Source organism: Sus scrofa, chromosome Y, assembly GCF_054392235.1.
Source record: "Sus scrofa isolate SSC_HxYL_T2T_F1_AM1 chromosome Y, Sscrofa_HxYL_maternal_Yorkshire_Landrace_v2.0, whole genome shotgun sequence".
Classification (NCBI taxonomy): domain Eukaryota; kingdom Metazoa; phylum Chordata; class Mammalia; order Artiodactyla; family Suidae; genus Sus; species Sus scrofa.
Genome location: NC_139402.1, coordinates 19,779,806 through 19,805,011, shown reverse-complemented (window position 1 = coordinate 19,805,011; position 25,206 = coordinate 19,779,806). Strand labels below are relative to the sequence as shown.

The 25,206-nt window shown below is 37.7% G+C and overlaps 1 protein-coding gene across 4 annotated transcripts in view; it reads right to left on the bottom strand.

The window, feature by feature from the left end:
- The window catches only part of LOC110257970 (BCL-6 corepressor-like), a 91,227-nt gene that overhangs the window by 39,418 nt on the left and 26,603 nt on the right, over positions 1-25,206 (bottom strand). For 2 of the 4 annotated variants that reach the window (XM_085008958.1, XM_085008957.1), the window contains exons 2-3: positions 4,778-7,560; positions 3,226-3,400 (exon numbers count right to left, since the gene is read on the bottom strand). In XM_085008958.1, the coding sequence (XP_084865084.1) occupies positions 3,226-3,400; positions 4,778-7,516 (2,914 nt within the window). In that variant the 5' untranslated portion in view covers positions 7,517-7,560. Of the gene's footprint in view, positions 1-2,166; positions 2,341-3,225; positions 3,401-4,777; positions 7,561-25,206 lie in introns of those variants that run through there. The other 2 variants (XR_014835998.1, XM_085008959.1) reach the window with 2 other exon arrangements.

Below are 25,206 nucleotides of genomic sequence, written 5' to 3'. Positions count from 1 at the left end.
GCTGAAGTCCATATTTTGAAATAAGTGGAAATTATTCATTTTTATTTTCTGATTTTTAAGGATATACTGTGGCATATGTAAGTTCCCAGGATAGGGGTCTGATCAGAGCTACAGCTACCGGTCTACACCACAGCCACAGCAGCTTGGGATTCAAGCTGCATCTGTGACCTGATTAGACCCCTAGCCTGGGAATTTGCTATGCCACGGGTACAGCCCTAAACAGCAACAAAAAATAAGTAAAACATCATATCACATCATACTATATCAGAAACCAAGTACCTCAAATATCACCTACAAAAAGAAAAGGACAAATTTTCACTTGGGTCAAAAGTGTAAATGATAAATCAGACAGAGAAAAAGGAAACAAAGTGGTGAAATACAGCATAGGTCCTTTATTGGCTAAAGTGGTGATCTCTCCCTAAGCGGTGCTGGATTTATTTTATTTATTTTTATTTTTACTTATTTGCTTTTTACGGCTGCACCTGCAGCATATGGAGGTTCCCAGCTGCCAGCCTGCACCACAGCCACAGCCATGCCAGATCTGAGCTACATCTGTGACCTACACCACAACTCACGGCAATGCCAGATCTTTAACCCACTGAGTTGAGGCCAAGGGTTGAACCTGCATCCTCATGGATGCTAGTCAGATTCGTTTCTGCTGAACCACGAAGGGAACTTTGGTGCTAAACCTAACATGCCGCCCATTGCTGCAACCTGCAAGATGAGTAGAGGAAAGCAAGAAATCTGGGAAGATCAAGGGCACTAGGAAGTGGCAACTTTTACTAAAATTTCTTAGTTTATGCACAGGGTTCAGAGGCAATTGCAAAGAGGTAAATATGATTACTACAAATTCTTCTATATCCTTTCTTTCACACACTGGAGGGAAAATTATATACTGAAGCTAAGGAAATTCTCCCATTTCTTGTCTAGGAGGAAGGCCCCTGAGTTTCCAACACCTCAGTGATGCTATCTATGTACATCCATGGCTATATTACCCACCTGCCATTCTATCTTCACACCTTCCTTCAGATGCAAGTATCTTAGGGCATTACAAAGACAAAATGAAATCTCTTTCATTGTAAGCCTTGTTTTATACATACTGCTCAAATCAAGAGGTTTGAAGGCAGACTAGCTTACTGACAATGGGTGCCTTCCAGATGCATAACAGAAGAGTTCTTTAACAGATTGGACCCTGCCTATTTTACTTGCCACACATCTTAAGGTCAGATTAATCAATGTTTTTGTCCAAGTGTGTCATATTCCAAGTCCACATTTTACTGTAACTCCAGGTCTGATGTAGTCAGCTGTATCTTTAACAGTTTTGACCATTTGTAAATAGGTGTCATTCTCAAGAAGAATGTTTTCTATTTAAGCTTTCACCCTCATGCAAACTTTGAAAAAATAAAATTTGTTTATATCTCACTCACCTGATTTTTTTGGCCAGCATCTTTGGCCTACAGTAAACTACCTGGAAGACTTGTAATGATTTACTTCACAGATGTCAGCTAGGCGTGATTGAATAGGTACTTTGTTTTCCTGCTCCTCACTGACTGACAGCACGCATACAAAATGAGCCCTTCCTGTCTCACACAGGCTCCTAATCTGGTAAAAAGTTGCCTGGTTATACAGAGTTTCCCTTCACCCACTTGGTTTGAGAGTTGTATGTACCATACGTGTCACCAATCCCATTAAGCCAGGATGGGGATCCCTAGGGATCCCAGAATGTGATATTTATGATTCTTCATCCTGAACTAATTATCAGAAAACTTCCACTGCTGAAGTCAGAGTTCAATGAAATCACTAAACTACATACAGGAGGATCTTTTCCTAAAACTAGATCCATTTACCCTTCCCCTGCAAGAACCCACTCAAGACTTGATGAGAAAAAAGAAAGCAAGATGAGACATTTTCAGTACTGCCTCTCAGAGCAAAGAGTCTGATTGTCTTAAAGTGAAGCCCTCCCAAGACAGTCATCACTATCTTTGTGAAGAATACCTATGACTGTCCAGGATACACTGACTAATGTTCAGGAGCGAGAAGCCACACCTACACAACACTTTCCTGCAGATCTCAATTCAGTCTTTTGTAAATGACATCATTTCAAGCACTACTCAAATGATTGCCCTTTAGGAAAAAGAAGGTAGAGATATAAAGAAAAGTACTGACCATTGTGGTCCACCATCATTGCTACTTTTCTAAAAGCAGAAAGCACATGTTCTTTGTCATGCAGTCTAGGCAGATGTGACCATAGCTATGTTTAACACCTGCTGCCTTCAGGAGTCACATGGCTCACAGCACATTCATCCCATAATGTATCATCTTGTGCCACAGCATTACCTCACAAAAGCATCACCATGGCAACATTTACAAGTCATCATCACAACAAAGCAACCTCTCTACTTTTCAGTCATGTTCACTTTGCCTTAAACAAAAGGACAAGTTATTGATTAAGATTTGCCAATGATTAAAATTCTATTACAGGTAATTATAGAATCTCCAGCAGAAGCTAACCTTGATACAATTTACTTCCTCTATAAAAGAGGCCTGGGGAACCTCTGTTCCAAATTCAAAATAGCTAACAAAACATACAGATGCTCTGGGGAAGAGACTTTCCTTTCTTAAAGAGCTTCAGAAAGCCTTTTGTTTTAGGTTTTCCCTAATCTTGCCCAGTCATTTCCATTAAGAAGCCCAAGATATGCCCCAGCCAAACTACTGCCACACTGTCACTGCATGTTTGAGGAAGAAGGAAAAATACTTCCTTTTCCCTCCAAATGATGGTTCCTATTAATGAACCTCCTACTTTAGGGAACCTAATCATCTAATGACATCTTTAAAGTGAAAACTCAGCTGCCTGTACTATTAAAGAATAAATAAAAATCCTGACAAGCATTTTCCAGTTAGTTCACCTTTTTTGGCTATGCCCACAGCACATGGAAGTTTCTGGGCCAAGGACTGAACCCAAGACACTGCAGTGATAATGATGGATCCTTAACCAGCTGACCCACCAGGGAGGGAACTCTGTTAGTTCACTTTTGTAGACCATTGCCAGAGCTACACACCCACCTCTAAAATATATTACATTATTTCTAACTTCAGTGATAGTGCTTCTTTGAAAAAGAAGATGTGTCTCAAGAAATAATCCACCCTTGGTGCCTCATTTCTGGATGCCCCTTCACACTGCAGATGGAAAGAAGGGCCTATTTCTCTAACAAAAAAGCTACTTACATCTTTCACGGTTGCTCTGGTCGGCAACAGCCTCCAATGCCACCAACTTTGGTTTTTTATCTTGATTTCCCTTCAGCCTTCGCCGGTCAGTAGAGTTAAATTTACATACCTCAGAGTGTTTAGCTGCACATTTTCTTTCTTTCATCTCCAACTCTGAGAAGCGCATCATTGCATTCTAGAAACAGAACAGATGTGAAAAAAAGACACTTTACTTACTATCAGAGCTATTGTAGTTGCCTTACCTTAAAGGGAAGTATTTCCAAAAAAAGTTTGCCTTTACTATATTGTTTTCATAAAGTCTGCACTGCAGGCATATATGTTATATTATGTATATTCATGACTACATGGCTGCAAAGAGATAATCACTTTTAGAAATAAACACAAACAATAAAATAAAATTTTTTGATAAACAAAACAGAGGAGGAAGAGGAGATGCACAATGAAGAAAGATGACCAAGACTATAAGCTTCCCTTCAAATATTTAGTAGCAAAATTTAAGGTTCCAAAGGTTTATGTGATATTTCATTTTATTTCATATCATTTCATCCTTATTTTTGTCCTTTTATGGCCATACCCACAGCATATGTAGGTTGCCAGACTTGGGGTCAAATGAGAGTGGTAGCCATTGGCCTACAGCACAGCCATAGCAACGTGGGATCTGACCCATCTGTGACGTGGGATCTGACCCATCTGTGACCTACACTACAACTCATGGCAACACTGGATCCTTAATCCACTGAGTAAGGCCAGGTATCAAATCTGGGTCCTCATGGATACTAGTCAGATTCATTTCCACTGAGCCATCATGGGAACTCCTATGTGATATTTTAGTAAAAGTAATTGAAAAAAGAAACCTCTGGAACTAGCTGATGCTGAGCAGTAGTTAGCTATAACATGCTGTCCTTTTATAATTCTTCCATTTATGTAATAAAGGTGAACACTCAATGGGTCATTTAGATAACTTCATTTTTTAACATGAACTTTTTTCATGACATTTCAAATAATTTGGCTTTATTCATCTTTTAAATAATGATAAAATCTTGAAAAATTTCTATATGAATCATTGTTACATACTATATACATCCCATTATGCAAAGGGCGTGTTTGTGTCTGCATGTCAAGACTGCGTGAATCCTAGAGACATGCAATTAACACACTCCCACCAAGTATCAATCACATAGGGCGTTCTAAACAGCAATTCTAGATGTAATTGTTAACATAAATCAACAGAAGAGAAATCAAAGAACTATTAAACAAAATGCAGTCTTTAGATATTCTTTGAAATAATTAAAATTTCTGGCATTAGCACGTGAGAGTTCTTTCACAATTTACAGAATAACTTGAAGTATCCAGATACACAAATCTTCTCTAAGTGCTATCACTGACATATCCTTCTTGGACACATTTCAAACATTATCACAAGCTTCATTAATCAAATCTGTCTGGTTTCCTATTTGATCCTATCTGCCCCACCCTCCCACCCAGTCCTCTTTACACATTAAAAAAAATGACAATTGGTCAAGCTCCTAAAATTTGGGTGGAGGGGGCTCACCTGTAAAGCCCGCTGCTCCCGGTTGAGCTGACTTGAATCTGCGTACAGCTCTGTAGTGACACACTTGAACTGGTCACCCAGATAACCAGCAGAGTTTGCCATTCTTTTTACCAGCTTAGATGGCTTCGGTTTCAGAACTTTGCCATTGTTTGATTCTGCCTCATCAACTCCATCTTTGGTATAAGTGGGGGTGATATCCACACTTGGTGGGGCACCACCCATGCAAAATGGTTTGGGATTCTCTTTGGTTTTACCAGAAGTTACAGAAGGGCCATCATTCCCTAGAGTTGGCTCAAGGAATGGAGTCAAAACTGGCATGGCCAGGTTCTCCTTGTTGGTTCCTGCTGAAACATTCTTCTTGCTTAAGCCTACAGCCTGTCTGAATGTATGGGGTTCATGGAAGTCACTGCTGTGCCTTGTCTCCTCACTTAGAGGGATAAAATCCTGTGGCTGTAGGGCTGTGTCAGTTGGGGGCTTGGTGGGCTCATCACTCTGACAAACACTCTCAGCTGCCAATGCATGTTTGAATATGTCTGTATCAGTTGTAGCATATGACTTTTCCAGAAGGTCTACATAGACAAGGTTGCCACTCCTGGCAACATTTCCTCCTTGATTCCACATACAGCTTGAATTTAGGTTCTCAGTGGAGACTTCTGAATGTAACTTGGTGCTGCTAGATTCCAACTTCTGAGGAAAGTGATTCTGAAGGGTTGGGTCCTCATAACAGGCTCTGTGATGGGAACAGGAACATTTCTGTGGCTTCTCCTCTTTAGTGATCTCTATGGGCATAATGGGATAGCCCATGCCTGAGTCTTGATAGGTCACAAACTGTGGCTGGCCCATGTAGGGCAGTCTGAGCTTTGGGAAAAGATGCCCAGGGAACAGAGTACTATTTGGTAAGGAAATTGAGTGAGGGCAAAGAGATCTCTTGCCAGGTAAAGAGAGGGGACTGAGAGGAGTGCTTTCAGGTGCTGCGTAAGGGAAGTAACTCCTAGAGTAGGTAATTGGTGGGGACATGAACATCTCATTTGGAGACAGAAATACTGAGCTTGGTCTGAATCCATTCTCATTTGCTTTGAGACTTGGTTCTGGATTGCTGGCTTTGCTATCCCTGCTGCTGGTGCCACTGCTATTTATGGTAGGTGTGGTCAGGGGCTGGCCCATGTGTTGACTAACACATGCTGTAGTATCCATGGAGTTCATCCTAGCCTTAATGTCATCTGCACTGGCATTTGCAACTGGCAACACAACAGCTGGATGTCTCATGTCCAACTTAGACCCCCAAACAGTAGCCGTGGTGTCTGTGACGCCCATGCAGGGAAACAAACAACTGGGTTGCTGCTGCAGTATTACCTGGGCTGAGTCTTTGTTTTTCAGTGACAGGCCTTTGCCATTTTTTTCCTCATTACGACTTGGCCCAGGCACCACCCATGATGAGGGAGCTATGCTAATCTCAGATCTATAGACAGAATATCCATTTCCTGAAAGAGATGAACTTTGTTTCAGAATGTCACTCTCAGGGAGCACTAAGCCATTTCCCGTTCTGCTGTTAACCAGGACCATAGGAGCCATCTTTTTCATGTGGTCAACTTTGGAAGTGTCTACAATCACTACTTCAGAAGACAAGTCCAGTGACTTACTGGTGACATCTTTGGTAACCATCTGCTTTTCCAACAGAGGATATGAGCTGCCATCTCTTCTATCTTGACCTCCTGTTTTCCCAATGTGCTCAGGAACTGGATGAGCACTCTGGGCTCCTTCTGGATCCCTCAGATACTTGCTTTTCAGGAACCTGGACATAGGGAACTCACTGCTGGCTGTCATGCATGAGTTTGGCAGGGTGTTGGATGGAGAGGTGGAGATCACAGAACAGTGTTTATGGAATGTGGAGTAGCTGTCTGGGGTGGGCTGGGAAGGGAAACGGACCTTTGGTGATGGCCAAGATGAAAGGGGCAAAAGGAGACCTGTATCTCCAGGGATACCACTGGTGACTACTTCAGTAGAGGGCATCCTAAACTGTTCACTGTCCTGGATGCAGGGAGCAGCATGGGAATCAATACTGTTCCAAGGACTGACGCCAATCTTCCAGGGCAGGCTTTTCTCTATACAGCGGACCAAACGTGGAACAACTACGGAGGCTGAAGGTATTGAGAGTCTCACAGGTGAAACCAGAGAGGACAGAATGTGGGGACTGACAGAGTGAGATGTTGGCAGGTAGAGAAAGTGCTTTTCATTTGTGCAGACTGGAGAATTCAGAGGCTGGGTCAAGCTGCAGGATTGCTGAGGTGGCAAGGCCTGGTATGTTTTCAGTGAATACATACTTGGTGAATCAAGTAAAGGGTAAGTGGCTGGCATGGCACCTTTCATGTAAGGACTGGCCCAGGGCAGCTGTAGGTAGCTAAGACCATTGATGTTGAGAGTACTCTGTTTGTCCCTGGAAGACCTATCTAAGGCCACAGCTTCTACTGCAGGTATACAACTTTTCTGTACTCCAGGTGGACTTTTGTGAACAGTACTGAAGTTATCTAGGGGTTTTCCATATACAGAAGAAGTCTCCACCACCTCAGTTTTATTCACTTCGAACTGCATCTCTGGATTTTTTTCTGAAGAAAACTCAAGGCCACCTAAAGAGTTCATGGCAGTCTCCTGACCTTTATCTGAGCCCAGTCCACACACGCTAGAAGATACAATGTTCTCAGGTACACAAAGCCCTTCCTGGATCAAGCCACTGTGGTCCATACTCAGGACTGTCACACCATCAATACGGCAGTAGTCACACCTGCCTTTACAGAAAAAAAAATATTGATGTTACTTAATATTTCTTAAAAGCAGCAAGAAAGGAACAACAAATTAGTAGATAGTGACAGAAGCCCAGCATTACAGCTGATACGGTTCAAGATGAACTAAAAATTAAATATAAATGGGGTTAGAGTTCCTGCCATGGCTCAGCAGTAATGAACTGGCATCCATGAGGACGCAGGTTCAATCCCCAGCCTCACTCATTAGGGTAAGGATCTAACACTACCATAAGCTGTACTGCAGGTCACAAATGTGGCTCAGATCCTGTGCTGCTATGGCTGTGGTGTAGGCCTGCAACTATAGCTCTGATTTAAGCCCTAGCCTGGGAATTTCCATGCCATGGGTGAAGCCCCAAAAAGACAAAAAAAAAAAAAAAGTACTCACAAAGATGAATACAAGCTGTATTCAAACCCTATCTCAGGGTAGTAAAATCTGATGTTGCTTTTTCTTTCTTTTTTTTCACACCTGCGACATATGGAGGTTTCCAGGGTAGGGGTCTAATCGGAGCTGCTGCCATCGGTCTACACCAGAGCCACAGCAACAGCAGATCCAAGCTGCATCTGCAACCTACATCACAACTCATGGCAATGCCAGATCCTTAACCCACTGAGCAAAGCCAGGGATGGAACCCACAACCTCATGGTTCCTAGAGGTATTTGTTTCCTCTGTGCCATGATGGGAACTCCCTGCTGCCTGCTTTCTTGACCCGTCTGCCCAATAGCATTCTAAAAGCACATAAAATGTTTTTCCCTTTAGACTTAATATTAATTAATCTATTAACTCTGAAAATATCATCTCCTAAGCAAATTTCAACATTACAGTTGAAAAGACAGCATCTCCAACACTTTGCACTACTTGCTTGGATACAGAACTCACACTAGGTAGGCATGATTTAATATAACCAAAAATATTCTTTCATGGGAAAACTGGAACACAGCATATGTTTGAGCTATCTCATTTGAGTTTCTAAGGGTGAAACTGTGGTTGCATCTTTTGTTTTCCTTTCTGTATCTGAAGATGGTCCTCTATTCCATATTTCATTGGAAAAAGGTAAATCACTGGGGTCTTCCTGAAGGATAGAAATCCATCCAGCTGGGAGCACAGACAAAGATAAGGAGAGAATCTTAAAAGCGTGAGAGATAAGTCACTCATCACATACATGACCTCTTTAAGAAAACTAACAGATTTCTTAGAAGAAATACTGTGGGCAAGAAGGCAGTAGATAATAAATTATAAGCATGAAAGAAAATATTTGTTAAACAAGAATATAACAACAGTAAAACTGTCCTTCAAAACTGGAAGAGAAATTAAGACTTTTCCCAGTTAAAGCAAAACACTAAAGGAGTTATCACAAAACAACCCCTACAAAAAATTCAAGTTGAAAAAGAAAGATGCTCCACAGAAACACAAAGTTGTAAGATAGAGAACCAGGTACTATTGCAATTTAGGTCCATAAATCTACTTTTTTTTTTTTGTATTGTCTTTTTTTAGGGTCACACCCACAGCCTATTTAAGTTCCCAAAGTAATAGTCGAATCAGAGCTACAGCTGCCAGCCTATGCCACAGCCACAGCAATGCCAGAGCTGGGCCACATCTGCTACACCACAGCTTGTGGCAACGCCAGATCCTTAATCCACTGAGCGAGGCCAGGGATAGAACCCATGTCCTTATGGATACTAGCAGGTTTCATTACCACTGTACCACAATGGGCAATCCTACTTTTTAATTCTAATTTTCAAGGTAAAAAAGTAAAAACACTTTAATGGGTACAAAATACGTGAAGATATAATTTTTGACATCTATATGGGGAAAGTTAGCATAAAAATATGTAATTTTTATATCCAATAGCTATTACCAGTGTAAAATAGATTATTAACAACTGAAAGATGTTTCACATAATCTCCATAGCAACCACAAAGAAAATATATATAGACCATATACAAAAGGAAAAAATATATAGACTATATACAAAACAAATAAGAATGGAATCAAAACACATCACTACAAAAAGTCAACAAAACAAAGTAATATAATGAGAAGGCATGAGGGCCCAAAATAGTCAAGATATGCAGAAGACGATAAACGGTAATAGTAAGTTCTTCCCTATCAGTAATTTTTTCAAATGTAAATTACTACAGTCCAATCAAAATAAATATATTGACTGGTTTGATAAAACACAGGATCTAACTATATGCAGTCTAAAAGAGCCTTAACTTTAGGGTGTTCCCTTTGTGGCTCAGCGGTAACAAACCCAACTATTATCCACAAGGATGCAGGTTCAATCCCTGGTCTCACTCAGTGGGTTAAAGATCCAGCATTGCCGTGAGCTATGGTGTAGGTCACAGATGCAGCTCAGATCTAGTGTAGCTGTGAGCTGTGGCTGTGATACAGGAGAGCAGCTGTGGTTCTGATTTGACTCCCAGCCAGGGAACTTCCATATGCCGCAGGTGCAGCTCTAAAAAGCAAAAAATTAAAAAAAAATCAAACAGACTCACTTTAAGACACTCATGGGTTGAAAGTGAAAACATAGAAAGATACACCATGGAAAGAGTAGCCAGGGAAGAGGAGGGCTGGCTAAACCAGTATCAGGAAAAAAAAAAAAAAACTTTAGAGATAAAACAAAACAAAAAGTTGTCAAAAGAAACAAAGAACTACATTATATGATGGCAAGAGGGTCAATTCAAAAGGCTCAGGAAGAAATGTCACACATTTTCCCCATGTGCACACAGAGCATGAGAACATGGTCCATGACAGAATATATACATTCATACACAAACCAAGTCTTACTAAGTTTAAAAAGAGAGAAGTCATACCAAACATATTTCTGGACCACAAAAAAATGAAATCAGAACATCAGAAGAAAACTGAAAAGTCCACAAACCATTAAACATCTGTCTTAAAAAATGATAAAAATGAACTTATTGACAAAACAGAAATACAGGTCAAAGAAGAAATTACAAAAAATGTGAAAATACCCAGAAACAAGTGAAAATGAAAACACAATATATCAAAACTTATGCAACAAAACCTTTATAGTACATAACTATTTGAAGTTATAGTACATAACTTCAAATCAATAACTTAATTTGATACCTCAAGAAAATTAAGAACTAAACCTAAAGCTAGCAGAAGAAAGGAAATGATAAATATCAGAGTAGAGATCAATGAAACCAGAACAGAAAAACAATAGGAAAAAGTCAATGAAACTAAGCTTTCACTTTTTTGAAGTATCAACAAAAGTGACAGCTAGATTTATTAGGAAAAAAACAGATTTAAATCAACCAAAACCAAATGGAAGTGAACATTGTAACTACTGTTAGAGAAATAAAAAAAACTATAAGAGAATACATGCAAATGCACCAATCTTTCTAATGAAGAAACAGAAAATATGAACAATATGTAACCAATTAAGAGACTGAATCAAGAATCAAAAACTTCAGCATCAAGAAAAACCCAGGATCACTCGGCCTGGAAAATTCTACCAAACAATTTTAAAAGAATTCATACCAATCCGGCTCAAACCAAAAGGCTGAAGAGAAGGAAAGACTTCTAAATTCATTCTATTATATTAACATGGTCTCACACGAGACAAAAAGACATTACAAAAATAAAAACTACAAATATCCCCAGTGAATAGCTACACAAAAAAATTCAACAAAACATTATCTAACAGTTTGATGACATTTTCAATGTATTGTGCGAGCTGACAAATTACATGAGATGTATTCTTGGATGCCAGAATGGTTCAACATATGAAACTCAATCAATGTAATTTCTCTGTTCACAGATGACTAATCTTCTATGCAGAAAAACCTAACTCCAATTCCACCCTGGGTATACACATCTGAAGAAAATTAAAACACTATTTCAAAAAGATATATATGAACCCCAATGTTTACAGTAGCACTATTTAAAATAGCCAAGACAGGAAAGCAACTCAAGTGTCCATCAACAGAGGAACATATAAGAAAATGTACGTGTACATTGATTACAACTGAACATCACTCAGCCATTAAAGGGAATGAAATGACACCATTTGCAGAAACATCTAGAAATGGTGATACGAAGTAAAGTAACTCAGAATGACAAATATCATACGATATCTCTTATATGTGGAATCTTAAAAAATGATAAAATAAACGTATTTACAAAATAGAAATAGATGCACACTGAAAACAATTTTATGGTACCAAAAGGTAAAACAGTGTGGGGGGAGGATAAATTAGAAATCTGAGATTAACAGATACACACTACTAAAGATAAAATAGATAAACAAGCACCTATCATATAGCACAAAGAACGATATTCAGTATCTTGTAATAATCTAATGGAAAATAATCTGAAAAAAATATGTGTATATTATGCATATATATGTATATGTGTATGTATGTATCTCTGTGTGTGTTTGTATATACCACTTCTGCCTTAATTCCCCAACCAAGAGGTAAAGTGTTTACAGACAGGCCCCTTAGCCCTCCCGCCTACCAGGCCTTAATCTGGGGCTGCTATATCTGCACTGGGAAGAGTGGTGAACACAAGTCACGATGTGGCCTTGGAAATTCAGAGTCCTGGGTGAGGCTTCCAGAAAACCTCTGGCTTCCAGCTGGTATCCTGGGTGGTCTTCTCTGGGTGGTTTTGGGTAGGACAGGCAAGTTCCACACAAACTCTCTAGTCTGCTAGAAGAATCAATAGGGTTTCCAAGCACTGGGAGTGGGCCCTATCTCTTGTCCTTCCCCTAGGGCCACTAAAAATGCTGGCTTCCCAACCTGAACATATATGTATGTGTATGTGTGTGTATATGTATATATGTAAACATACACGTATATTCAATTATACATATTCAGTTACATACTAATAACTGAATCATTTTGCTGTACATCTGGAACTATACAACAGTGTAAGTTAACTAAACTTCAATTTTTAAAAAACTGCTAAAATAAATTACAAAGGAACCTAAACATAACACTAAAGAAAACCACTAAAGCCACAATGGAAGACAGAAAGAGAGGAAGGAATAGAAAGGAACTATAAAAATAACTAACCAAAATGATGATAAAATAGGTACACATATATCACTAGTAATGTTAAATACACATAAACTAAACCTCCAACTAAAAGACCAAGAATGGCTGAATGGCTAAAAGAAAAATTAGACCCATATATATGCTGCCTACAAGAGACTTGCTTCGTAAGTAAAAACACTTAATGACTGAATGTGAGGGAATGGAGAAAGATACATTCAACCCACTACCTCTGACAAAAGGCCTCTGACCAGCTGCCAAGGCTACCCAGTGTTGGGCTCCAGGAGGAGTTGTACAAGCCACAACTGTCCCCTCCTCCCCAGACTCCTTCTCTTTCTGCTGCCTGTCTCCCAGGGCAGGGGTGTGTCACATGAGCCACTGTCTCATAATCTACTGTGACCTCTCTTGAGGACTCCATTCTGAGCTAGCATCCAGCTCCAGGAGCAGTAATGAGCCCTTGCTGTTCCCAAAATGTGTTTTGGGTCCACACATGAGCCACTACCACTATGGAGAATTCCAGGCCCTGGAACTAGCTGCCATACCTGCACAACTACTCTCAAGGGAACAATGGTCAGCACACTGAAGAAAGTGGTGGCAAGCATCCAAACTAAAAACAGCCATTATACCACCAACAAAAAATTAAACTCAGACAAGCTGCCTTAAGTTATACTGAGCCCACAGCTATCTTGTCAAGGTCTGGCCCACCACAGGGACAAATCCCAGCACCACCCACCACTGGAGAGGCATCAGCACCTCCCATCAGGAAGCCTGCAAAAGCCCCTGGACTAACCTCAAATTCTTAACCTTAAAATCCTTCACCCATGGAGAGAAGACTACAAATATAGAAACTCAGACAAAATGGAACAACAGAGAAATATGTTTCAGATGAAGAAATATGATAGAAACCCACAAAAACAACTAAATGAAGAGACTGTCTACCTGAAAAAAAATTCAGAATAATGACAATAAGGATGATTCAAGATCTCAGAAAAAGAATGGAGACACAGATTGAGAAGTTATAAGAAATATTTAACAAAGAGGTAGAAGACTTAAAGAACAAAGCAACAAAATAATTAAAATAAAAAAATATATGAGAGAGTTCCCATTATTGCTTAGCAGGTTAAGAACATGATAGAGTATCCATAAGGATGCAGGTTCAATCCTGGCCTCACTCAGTAAGTGAAGGATCCAGTGTCACTGTGAGCTGTGGTGTAGGTCAGACATGGCTCAGATCCTATGTTGCTGTGGCTGTGGCCATGGCCAGCAGCTGCAGCTCCAATTTGACCCCTAACTTGGTAACTTCCATATGCTGCAGATTTTCAGCAGAAACTCTGTGGTCCAAAAAAAGCAAAACAAACAAACAAACAAATAAAATCTCATAAAAAAACCTCTTGAAAAAATTCAGTGGCAGCATAACAGAGACAGAAGATCAAATAAGTGAGCTGGAAGACAGAATGTGGAAATCACTGCCACAAAAAGAATAAATAGAAAGAAATAAGGATGGCCTAAGAGATGTCTGGGAAAACTTAAATATACCAAGATTTGCATAATTTGTGGTGGGGGGAGGCCCAGAATAAAGAGAGAGAAGGCGCCTGAGAAAATACATAAAGAGACTAGAGCTGAAAACCTCCATAACATGGAAAAAGAAACACCTGATCAAACAGAGGAAGCACAGAGAATCCCATACAGGATAAACCCAAGGAGGAACAGAGTGAGATATATTATCAAGCCGACAAAAATTAAATACAAAGAAAAAGATCACAAAAACAACAAGAGAAAAGCAACAAATAAAATACAAGGGAACCCCTGTAAGACTACCCAGCTGATTTTTCAGCAAAAACCCTGCAGGCCAGAAGACAGTGGATTGATAAATTTAAAGTGATAAAAGGGAAAAACCAAGAATACTCTATGTACCAAGCCTTGATATTTGATATGTTAAAAGCTTTATGAACAAGAAAATGCTAAAAGAATTAAGCACCATCAAACCAGTTTTATAACAAATGCTAAGGAAGTTCTCTAGATGAAATAGAAAAGACCACACCTAGAAACAAGAAAACTACAAATGGGAAGGCTGAAAGGCAAAATACAATCAAACTAAGAAATCACCCACAGGAAAACATGATCTCAAACAAGCAAACATGAGAAAAGGAGAGGATGAATGCACAATATAGGAAACACATTTGAAATTAACAGACCAGCAACTTAAAACAGTTTTGTACATATACAAACTGCTATTTGAAAACATGATAACCAAAAACAAAAAAAACCTTACAATATATACACATTAAAAAAATAAATTATTAAAGATAAGTCATCAAAGAAAAGAACAAAAGAGGGAAAGAAGAAAAAATTAAAAATCAGCTAATATCAATTAAGAAAATGGCAATAAACACATATATAATGATAATTACCTTGAACGTAAATGGATTAAATGCTCCAATCAAAAGACACAGACTAGCTGAATGGATAGGAAAAAAGACATGTACGTATCTGTCTAAAAGAGATTTATTTCAGATCTAGGGACACATACATACTGCAAATCAGAGAATGAACGATATTTCATGGAAATGGAAATTAAAAGTAAGCTGCAGGAGTGCACATAAGATAGAGAATAGACTATATTTTTATTTTTATTTTTTTATCTTTTTGCCTTTTCTAGGACCACTCCCGAGGTATATGGAGGGTCGTTAAATCAGAGATGTGGCTGCCGGCCTACGCCAGAGCCACAGCAAAGTGGGATCCGAGCCGCATCTGCAACCTACCTCAGCTCACAGCAAAGCTGGATCCTTGACCCACTGAGGATTAAGGCCAGGGACTGAAGCTGCAACCTCATGGTTCCTAGTCAGATTCATTAACCACTGTGCCATGATGGGAACTCCCAGAATAGACTTTAAAGTAAACAGAGTTTCAAAAGACAAGGAAGAACACTGCACAATGATCAAAGGATCAATTCAAGAAGGAGATAAAAAAATTGTAAATATATAGGCACACAACAGAGGAGTACCACATTATATAAGGCAAATGCTAATAGCCATTAAAAGAGAAATCAACATAACTCGGTAACAGTGAAGCACTTTAACATTCCACTTTCAGCAATGGACAAATCATTCAGACAGAAAATCAACAAAGAAACATCGGCCTTAAGTGATACATCAGACCAGACAAGATTAACTGATATTTACAGAACATTTCATAGAAAGCAAAAAATATAGTTTCTTCTAAAGTGCACAAAGAACATTCTCTAAGATAGATCACATCTTGGGTCACAAAACAAGCGTCAGTGACTTTAAGAAAACTGAGATCATATCAAGCATTTTTTCTGACCACAACGCTAAAAGACTAGACATTAATTACAAGAAAAAAACTTCAGAAAACAAAAGCAAAGGGAGGCTAAACAATAGCATACTATTAAACAACCACAGTTCACTGAAGACTCAAAGAGTAAATAAAAAAATAAGTGGAGACAAACGACAATGAAGACACACTGACCCAAAACCTATGGGAATCAGTAAAAGCAGTTCTGATAGACAAGTTGATAGCAATACAAGCTTACCTCAGGAAATAAGAAAAATTCCAAATAAGAAACAAAACCTTATACTACAGCAATTACAGAAGGGAAAATAAATCATAACAATCACACCAGAAATGGAGTAAATCAAGATGAATAAAGCAACAGAAAAGATCAATGAAACAAAAAGCTGTTCTTTAAAAAGAGCAATAAAATTGATAGCAAGACTCATCCAGAAAAAAAAGACAGAGCTCAAATCAGTACAATTAGAATTGAAAAATAAGAAATTAAACTGGCACCACAGAAACACAAAGGATTCCAAGAGACTACTACAAGCAACTATATGCCAATAAAATGAACCTAGAAGAAATGAACAAATCAGCACAAAGGTACGACCTTACAAAACTGAACCAGGAAGAAAAAGAAACTATAAGCAGACAAATCACAAGTACCGCAATTGAAACTGATTAAAAATCTTAAAAAAAACTGGAGTCCCCTGGTGGCACTTTGTGTTAAGGATCCCATATTGTCACTGCTGTGGCTTAGATCGCTGCAGTGGGACAAGTTTGATACCTAGCCCAGAAACTTCTGCATTCTGCAGGTACAGCCAACAAAAACAAAAACAAGAAAGCTTAAAAAAAAAAAAAAAAAGTCTAGGACCAGATGCCTTCACAGGCAAATTCTATCAATGATGTAGAGAAAAATTAAGACCTTTTCTTCTGAAACTCTTCCAAAAAACTACAGATAAAGATAAATGAATACTTTATGAGGCCACCAAGTTCATTTTATGAGGCCACCATCATCCTGATACCAAAACCAGGCAGATACCACAAAAAAGAGAGAAAATTATAGGCCAATATCACTGGTGAATGTGGATGCAAAATCCTCAATAAAATATGAGTGAACAGAATACAGCATGTCAAAAGGATTATACACCATGATCAAGTAGGATTTATCTCAGAGATGCAAAGATTCTTTAATACACACAAATTAGTCAATGTAATAAAACATGAACAAACTTAAAGAACAAAAACCACAGAGTCATCTCAGTAGATGCTACAAAAGTTCTGACAATATTTAACACCAATTTATGATAAAAACTCTCCAAAAAGTGGGCAAAATGCAAACCTACTTAAACATAATAAATGCCATATATGACAAACCCACAGCTAATATCATTATCAATGGCAAAAAGATGAAATCATTTTCACTAAGCTCAGGAACAAGGATGTCCATTCTTACTACTTTTATTTAACATAGTTTTAGAAGTCATAGCCACAGCAATCAGAGAAGAAAAAGAAATAAAAGGAATCCAAACTGGGAAAGAAGAAGGAAAACTGTCACTCTATGCAAATGACAGGATATGGAGAAAATCATGAAGATGCTACCAGAAAAGTACTAGAACTCATAAATGAATTTTGGAAACCTGCAGGACACAAAATTAATACCCCAAAATCTCTTTCATACTTATATACTAACAACTAAAGATCAGAAAAAGAAATTAAGAAAATAATCACATTTACCCTTGCATTACAATTAATAAAGCACTTAAAAATAAACCTATCTAGACAAACAAAAAGACCTGTACTCTGAAAACTATTAGACACTGATGAAAGAAATGAAAGATGACAAAGACAGAAAGATACACAATGTTCATAGGTTAGAAGAATGAACACTGTCAAAATGTCTATACTACCCAAGATAATCTACAAAGTCAACGTAATGCCTACCAACCTACCATTGTCATTTTTCATAAGACTAGAAGAAAAAATTTAAAAATGTGTATAGAAACACAAAAGATCCCAAACAGCCAAAGCAGTTTTGATGAAGAAAACCAGAGCTGGAGGAATGGAGCTTCCTGACTTCAGACTATACTACAAAGCTACAGTCATCAAAACATTATGTACTGACACAAAAGCGTAACTACAGATGACTGGAACAGGGTAGAAAGCCCAGTAATAAACCCACAAACCTATGATCAATTAAGCTATGACAAAGGTGGCATGAATACACAATAAAGAAAAAACAGTCTTTTCAGTAAGTGGTGCTGGAAAAACTAGACAAGTACACATAAAAGAATAAAATCAGGGTGTTCCCTTCATGGCTCAGTGGTTAACGAACCCATTTAGGATCCATGAGGATGGAGGTTCTATCCCCAGCCTTGCTCAGTGGGTTAAGGATCCAGCATTGCCATGAGCTGTGGTACAGGACATATATATGGCTCAGATCCCTCATTGCTATGTCTGTGGTCCAGGCCAGCAGGGGTAGCTCCAATTTGATCCCTAGCTTGGGAACTTCCACATGCCATAGCTGTGGCCCTAAAGGAAAAAAAAAAGAATGAAATCAGAACATCATACACAGAAATAAACTCAAACTGGATTAAAGATCTAAATGGAAGATAATACAAAACTCCTTCAGGAAAACTAGGCATAACATTCTTTCACACAAATCACAGAAATTATTTTTGATCCATATTCTAGAGTAATAAAAATAAAAACAAAAAATAAACACACTGGACCAAATTAAACATAAAAGCTTTGCAAAGCACAGGAGACCATAAACAAAACAAAAAGACAACACAGAGAATGGGAGAAAATATCTGAAAATGATGCAATCAACAAGGGATTAATCTCCAAAATACACAAACATTTCTTATGCTTTATATCAAAAACCTAACAACCCAGTCAAAAAATTGGCAAAAGGAGTTCCTGTTGTGGCACAGCAGAAACAAATCTGACTAGTATCTGTGAAAATGTGAGTTCAATCTCCAGCCTCACTCAGTGGGTCGGGGATCCAGTATGGTCATGAGCTATACTGTTAAGTTGCAGATTGGTGTCAGATCCCACACTGCTGTGGCTGAGCTGCAGGCCAGCCGCTGTAGCTGCGATTTGATTTGACGCTAGCCTGTGAACTTCCATATGCCATGGGTGCAGCCTTAAAAACCAAAAAAAAAAAAAAAAGAAAAAAAAAAAGTCAGAGGATCTAAACAGACATTTCTCCACAGATAACAAACAGATGTCCAATAAGTACATGAAAGATGTTCAGCATCACTATTTGAAAAATGCATATCCAAACTACAATAAGATGTCACTTCACGCTAGTCAGAATGTCCACCATTGAAAATTCTGCAAACAATAAAAGGTAAAGAGGGTTTGAAGAAAAGGGAACCCTCCTACACCGCTGGTGGGAATGTAAATTGGTACAATCACTATGGAGAAGAGTATGGAGTTCCCATAAAAAACTACATATGATCCAGAAATCCCCCATATATCCAGAGAAAACTATAATGTGGAAAGATACATGCACCCCAGTGCTCACTGTAATATTATTTACAATACCCAAGACACAGAAATCGCCTAAATGTCCATAACAGAAAATTGAATAAAGAAGATATAGTACCTATATAAAATGGATTACTACTCTGCCATAAGAAAGGACAAAATAATGTCATTTCCAGTCACATGGATGCACCTAGATATTATCACAGTAAGTGAGGAAAATCAGAGAAAGACAAATATCACATGAGATCACTAATATGTGACATCTAATAAAAAACAATATAAAAGAACTTATTCAGAAAAGAGAAACACACTCAAAGGTTTTGCAGCCAAACCTAGGGTTATAGAAGAGGAAACACTAGAGAGGGGGTAAACTGGGAGGATGGAAGTGGCATATACATACTATTATACACAAAATCGAAAAGTTAACAATGTCATACCATACAGCACAAGAAATCTACTCAATACTCTGTAATGATGTATGTAGGTAAAGAATCTGAAAAAGAATGGATATATGTATATGATTCACTTTGCTGTACACCTGAAACTATCACAACACTATGGGTCAACTATATCACAATATTAAAAAAAAAAAAGAAAATAAATGTCACATATGGCAAACCCATAGTTAATATCATACTTTATGTGGAAAAACTGAAAACTTTTTCTGTAAGAGCAGAAACAAGCTGAGCGCCCACTCTCACCTTTATTCAAATAGAATTGGAAGTCCTAGCCAGAGCAACATAGCAAGAAAAAAGAAGTAAAAGGTATCCAAATTAGAAAGACAGAAGTAAAACTTTCAGTATCTGCAGTTGACATGATACCACATATAGAAAACCCTAAAGACTCCATCAAAAAAATTTTAAAATAAATGCATTCAGTAAGGCTGCAGAATACAAAACAAAATAGACAGAAATCTGTGACATTTTCATAAACCAAACACAAACTATAAGAAAAAAATTAGGAAAATGCCACTTGCAATTGTATCAGAAAGAATAAAACATTTGCGAATAAATTTAATCCAGGGGTGAAAGACCCATACTCTAAAAACTATAAGACATTGATGGAAGACATTGAAGACAACACATTAAATGGAAAGATATTTCTTACTTATGGGTATTAAGAATTAGTACTGTTAAAATGTCCATAACCCAAAGAAATCTACAGATTCAATGCAACCCTATCAAAATTCCAATGTTATTTTTCACAGAATTATAACAATTAATTCTAAAACTATATAGAACAAGAAAGTATCTCAAATACCAAAACAATCTTGAGAAAGAATACAGCTCTAGACGTCATACTCCCTGGTTTCAAACTATATTACAAGTTATGGTAATAAAGTACTGGCAAAAAAAAAAATAGATAAAGATCAATTCATCAGAGCTAAGCCAGAAATAAATCCACATAAATACAGACAATTTATAAGAAGGCAGCCAAAAACATATAATAGAGAAAGGACATCTCTTTAATATATGTATGGTATTGGGAAAACTGAATGGTCACATGCAAAAAAATGAAATTAGATCACTATCTCTTTCCATATCAAAATTTAACTCAAAATAGTTTAAAGACTGGAAAGTAAGACCTGAAATCATATAATTCCTAAATAAAACAGGTATGGTAAGATTCCTTCTATCAGTCTCAGAAATGTTCTTATATATGTATATGACTCCAAAGGCAAGGGAAGCAAAAGCATAAACAAATGAGCCTCAGCAAAATGAAATGCTTCTGTGCAGCAAAAGAAACTATCATCAAAATGGAAAGGCAACCTAGTATATGGGAGAAGACATCTGAAAGCTGTATAACCATAAAGGCTTAATGTCCAAAATAAAGAACTCATAACTTAACACCAAAAACCCAAATAACCTGACTTTTAAAACTGGCAGAACCTGAACAGACATTCTCTTAAAGAACACATAATAACAGACATGTGACAAGATGCTCCACATCTAATTCTTAGGGAACTGCACATCAAATCCACAATGAGATTCTATTTCATACCTGTGAGAATGGCTATTATCAAAGAGACAAGAAATAATAAGCAATGGAGAAGATGTGAAGAACAAGAAACCCTCATACATTGTTGGCATGAATGTAAGTTTATTCACCACTGAAGATAGTATGGACTCCTTAAAAAATTAAGACTAGACCTATGCTATGATCCAGAAAATACTTTTAGGTATTTATCTTCCCAAATTCCAAAACACTAATCAGAAAGGCTACATGGAGCCCCTATGTTCACTACAGAATTACTTACAATTGCCAAGGCACAGAAACAACCTAAGTGTCCATATAATGTTGCATGAAGAAAGACGTGGTATGTGTATATGTACAATATGTGACAGAATACTATTATTGACATATATGATAGAACACGGCCATTCAAAAAAAATGAAACTTGCCATCTGGGTATGACTGGATTTTGAGGGTAGGTACTATGTTAAGTGAATTAAGTCAGTTGGTAAAAGGCAAATACTCATGTGGAATGTAAGCGAACCTAGTAATACGAACCTAGTAATAGACAAAACAAAACAAAAACAAACCCACAGATAAAGAGTTAATAGGTTAGCAGAGGGAAATGGTGTTGGAGGCAATAGGGGTAAAAGGTAGTCAATTATACCATGATGAATGGTAACAAGACCTTTGATGTATGCTTTTTAATGTATCAAATGTTAAATAATAGTGTTTATAGCTTAAAATTATATAATGTTATATAACAATTATATTTCAATTTAAAAATGGGTAAGGGGGATGAACAGATATTTCTCCTAAGAAAATAAACCAATAAACTCATGAAAATATGCTCAAAATCACCAATCATTAGGGAAATCCAAATTAGAGCCAAAATGTGCTACTTCACTTTAGAATGGCTATTATTTTTAAAAATATGTCAATAATGTGGGAAAATTAGGACTTTTATTGTTCTGGGGAACATAAAATAATGTAGCCATTGTGGAAAATAGCAAAGCACATCCTCAAAAAATTAAATACAATTATAATTTGGTCTACCAACTAACTCTACTATGAGTAAATCACAAAATAATTTAAAGGAGACAGGAAGAGATATTTGTGCACCAACATTTATACCAACAGTATTCAATGAGCTAAAAGGTACAAAGAGGGTATTCCTGCTGTGGCTCAGCAGCAACAAACCCAAACCTGACTGACACCCATAAGGATACAGCTTTGATCCCTGGGTTAAGGATCCGGATTGCTGTGAGCTGTGCTGTTGGTCAAAGATGTGGCCTGGATCCCATATTGCTGTGGCTGTGGTGTAGGCTGGCAGCTGCAGCTCCAATTCAATCTCTAGCCTGGGAAGTTTGATATGTGCAGGTGCAACCCTAAAAAGAAAAATTAAGTAAGTGAATAAATAAATAATTTAAATAAATAAATAAATAAATGGTGCAAAGAACACAAATCTCCATCAATGAATGAACAGGTAAACAAAATACAATAGATGCATGCAATGAATGCACAATTCCACATACATCTGGTAACTAAAATACTCTACAGCTACAAATAGAATGGTGGTTGTCATCGGAGGATGTTAGTGTGCAATCATTACAAGAGTTTTTGTTGGGGAAGGTAAAAATTCTGTAGATAAATAATGATTGTATAATAATGTAAGTGAATCAAATGGCATAGAACAGTATGTCTAAATGGTTAAAATGTATTTAGTACATCTAAATTTTATTTTAGTACATATTTTACCACACCAAAAAAACAAAAATCAAGGAAAGGCTGTAGAAATACTGGAGCCTTTTGATTACTGGTGAAGGTATAAAATATTGTAGGGACTGTGGAAAAGATGCTGAGAGTTCCTTGAAATACTAAACACAGAATTACTATGTAAAGCAACAACTCTACCAGTATGCATATGTGCAAAAGAATTGAAACCAGGTGTTCAAACAAATACACGTACACTAATGTTCATTAGCGACATTATTTGAAAAAGCCCCAAAAGCCAAATATTCATCCTGAATGAAATAAACAAATATGCTATATATCTATGCTAAATAGAATAAAACCGAGTCATTAAATAAACTGAAGTAGTGATACATGCTATAGTGTGATGAAACCTTAAAAATCATAAAAATAGTAACTAAAGCTAGTTAGAAAAGAACATATATTTATTATTTCACTTATATACTGTTATCCTCATACATAAATACAAAATGGCAAGTTAACAACCAAGTGAACTGAAAGGTCCCTGTAGGGGTTAAATCTTTTAAAGTGGCACAATGCTAACCTGAACCAACTTTTATTTGCACCATAAATCTAGGGTCGGCAGCTAGATGGAGATATCCCCCCTCATCCTTTCTGGGTTCACTGTGGTTGTGAGAAGGTAGGTTACACTTCAGTATTCAGTATTTACAAGGAGAAGAAAGCTCCTACCACATAAGCAGATTCCTCATCCTACACATGCAGACCTTTATAACTGTTTACCTACCTGTGATGTTGCCCTTCAAGGAGTTCCTGAAAACATGTCCAATTTCTTGATAGCATCTTTTAATGGATTGGTCTTTTTAAAAAGTTATAGGATGTTAAGTAAAGAAGATCCAAACAGGGAAATAAAAATCTTTCTGAGCAATTCATACAAAATGCATACCAAAGCAAACAATGCTTCATGATCTAGGAATGTCCAGGAGCAAAGGAACATATCAAGCCCAAATGTAAATGGGAGAACTAAATGTAACCTCTCTGGCTAGAGGTACTTAGGGTGGGGAGATTTTTAAAACAACAACATGCAATATAATCTAAGGTACAGCAAATATTACCCCACCTGCTCTCCACTCCTTTGCCTTTTCCAGTCTTTTAGGAATGAATACATTTTAAAGTGTATGTTGCCAGATCTCAGGGATTCATAGGCATGCAGACACTGACTCTTCTTGCAGAACCAGTGAGAGGTGGAATATACAATAGTCAGAATGTCAGGAAATCTGAGGTCAAATGCATTCTACACTCCTCAAGCACATAATTTACAGATTGTGGATTTAAAAGAATCAGTGGCTTGGTGAGTTAACTGAGCCAAAACCTGGATTAGATTAAGTGCCAAACCTGACTGGTTTTGCCTGGGAGCATGAAATCGTTAGAGAGAAGTCTTAAGTAGTCCAAACTAATAGGTTGAGCTGTTTGCACATAAAAAGTGGGAAAAAGTCACCCATTTCCACTCGTTTCAAGGGGAAGGCTGGCCAGGCAAAGTAGCCAAGACTATCTCTCTTCCCTCCCCTTTGCATTTTCCATGTCCATAGGCCTTAACCACATCACCAATTAGGTTGCTGCATGATGCTTTCTTATTAATAGGATTATGATGGTGCATGTAGGATTTTAATTGCTTTTTTTGAGGTATAATCATTTATTATGAGACATAATCATTTTCAGTGTGCTTAAGGCCATGTTCTGCTTCTAAATGGTAGTTTCAATAACCAGAAGGGCTTTTAACACCTAGGACAAACCACCTTTAGCAACTGCCTGCTCAGAAACACACCCTTCTTGCATTGTTTTCACTGAGGACCAAAACACAGTATAAAGTAAACAGTATGGAGATCGAATTGTATGAAAACTTTCTTTCTCCTCCTTCACAGTTTAAATAAGTCCCGTTATTTCTTAAGTCAATGTATTTCCTTTGTTAGTAAGACAAATACCCGAACATGTGCTTTTGTACTTTAAAACATGGAAGAGAGGAACAGAGAGAGCAAAGTGGTAGAGGGAACAGGTTACTAAGGATAGCAAATAAGAGGCACCTAGACACTGCTGGTACCAGAATGTTTTCCAATGCCTCCAGTTACTCTGTAGATACTCTGATGAACAATCCACTGA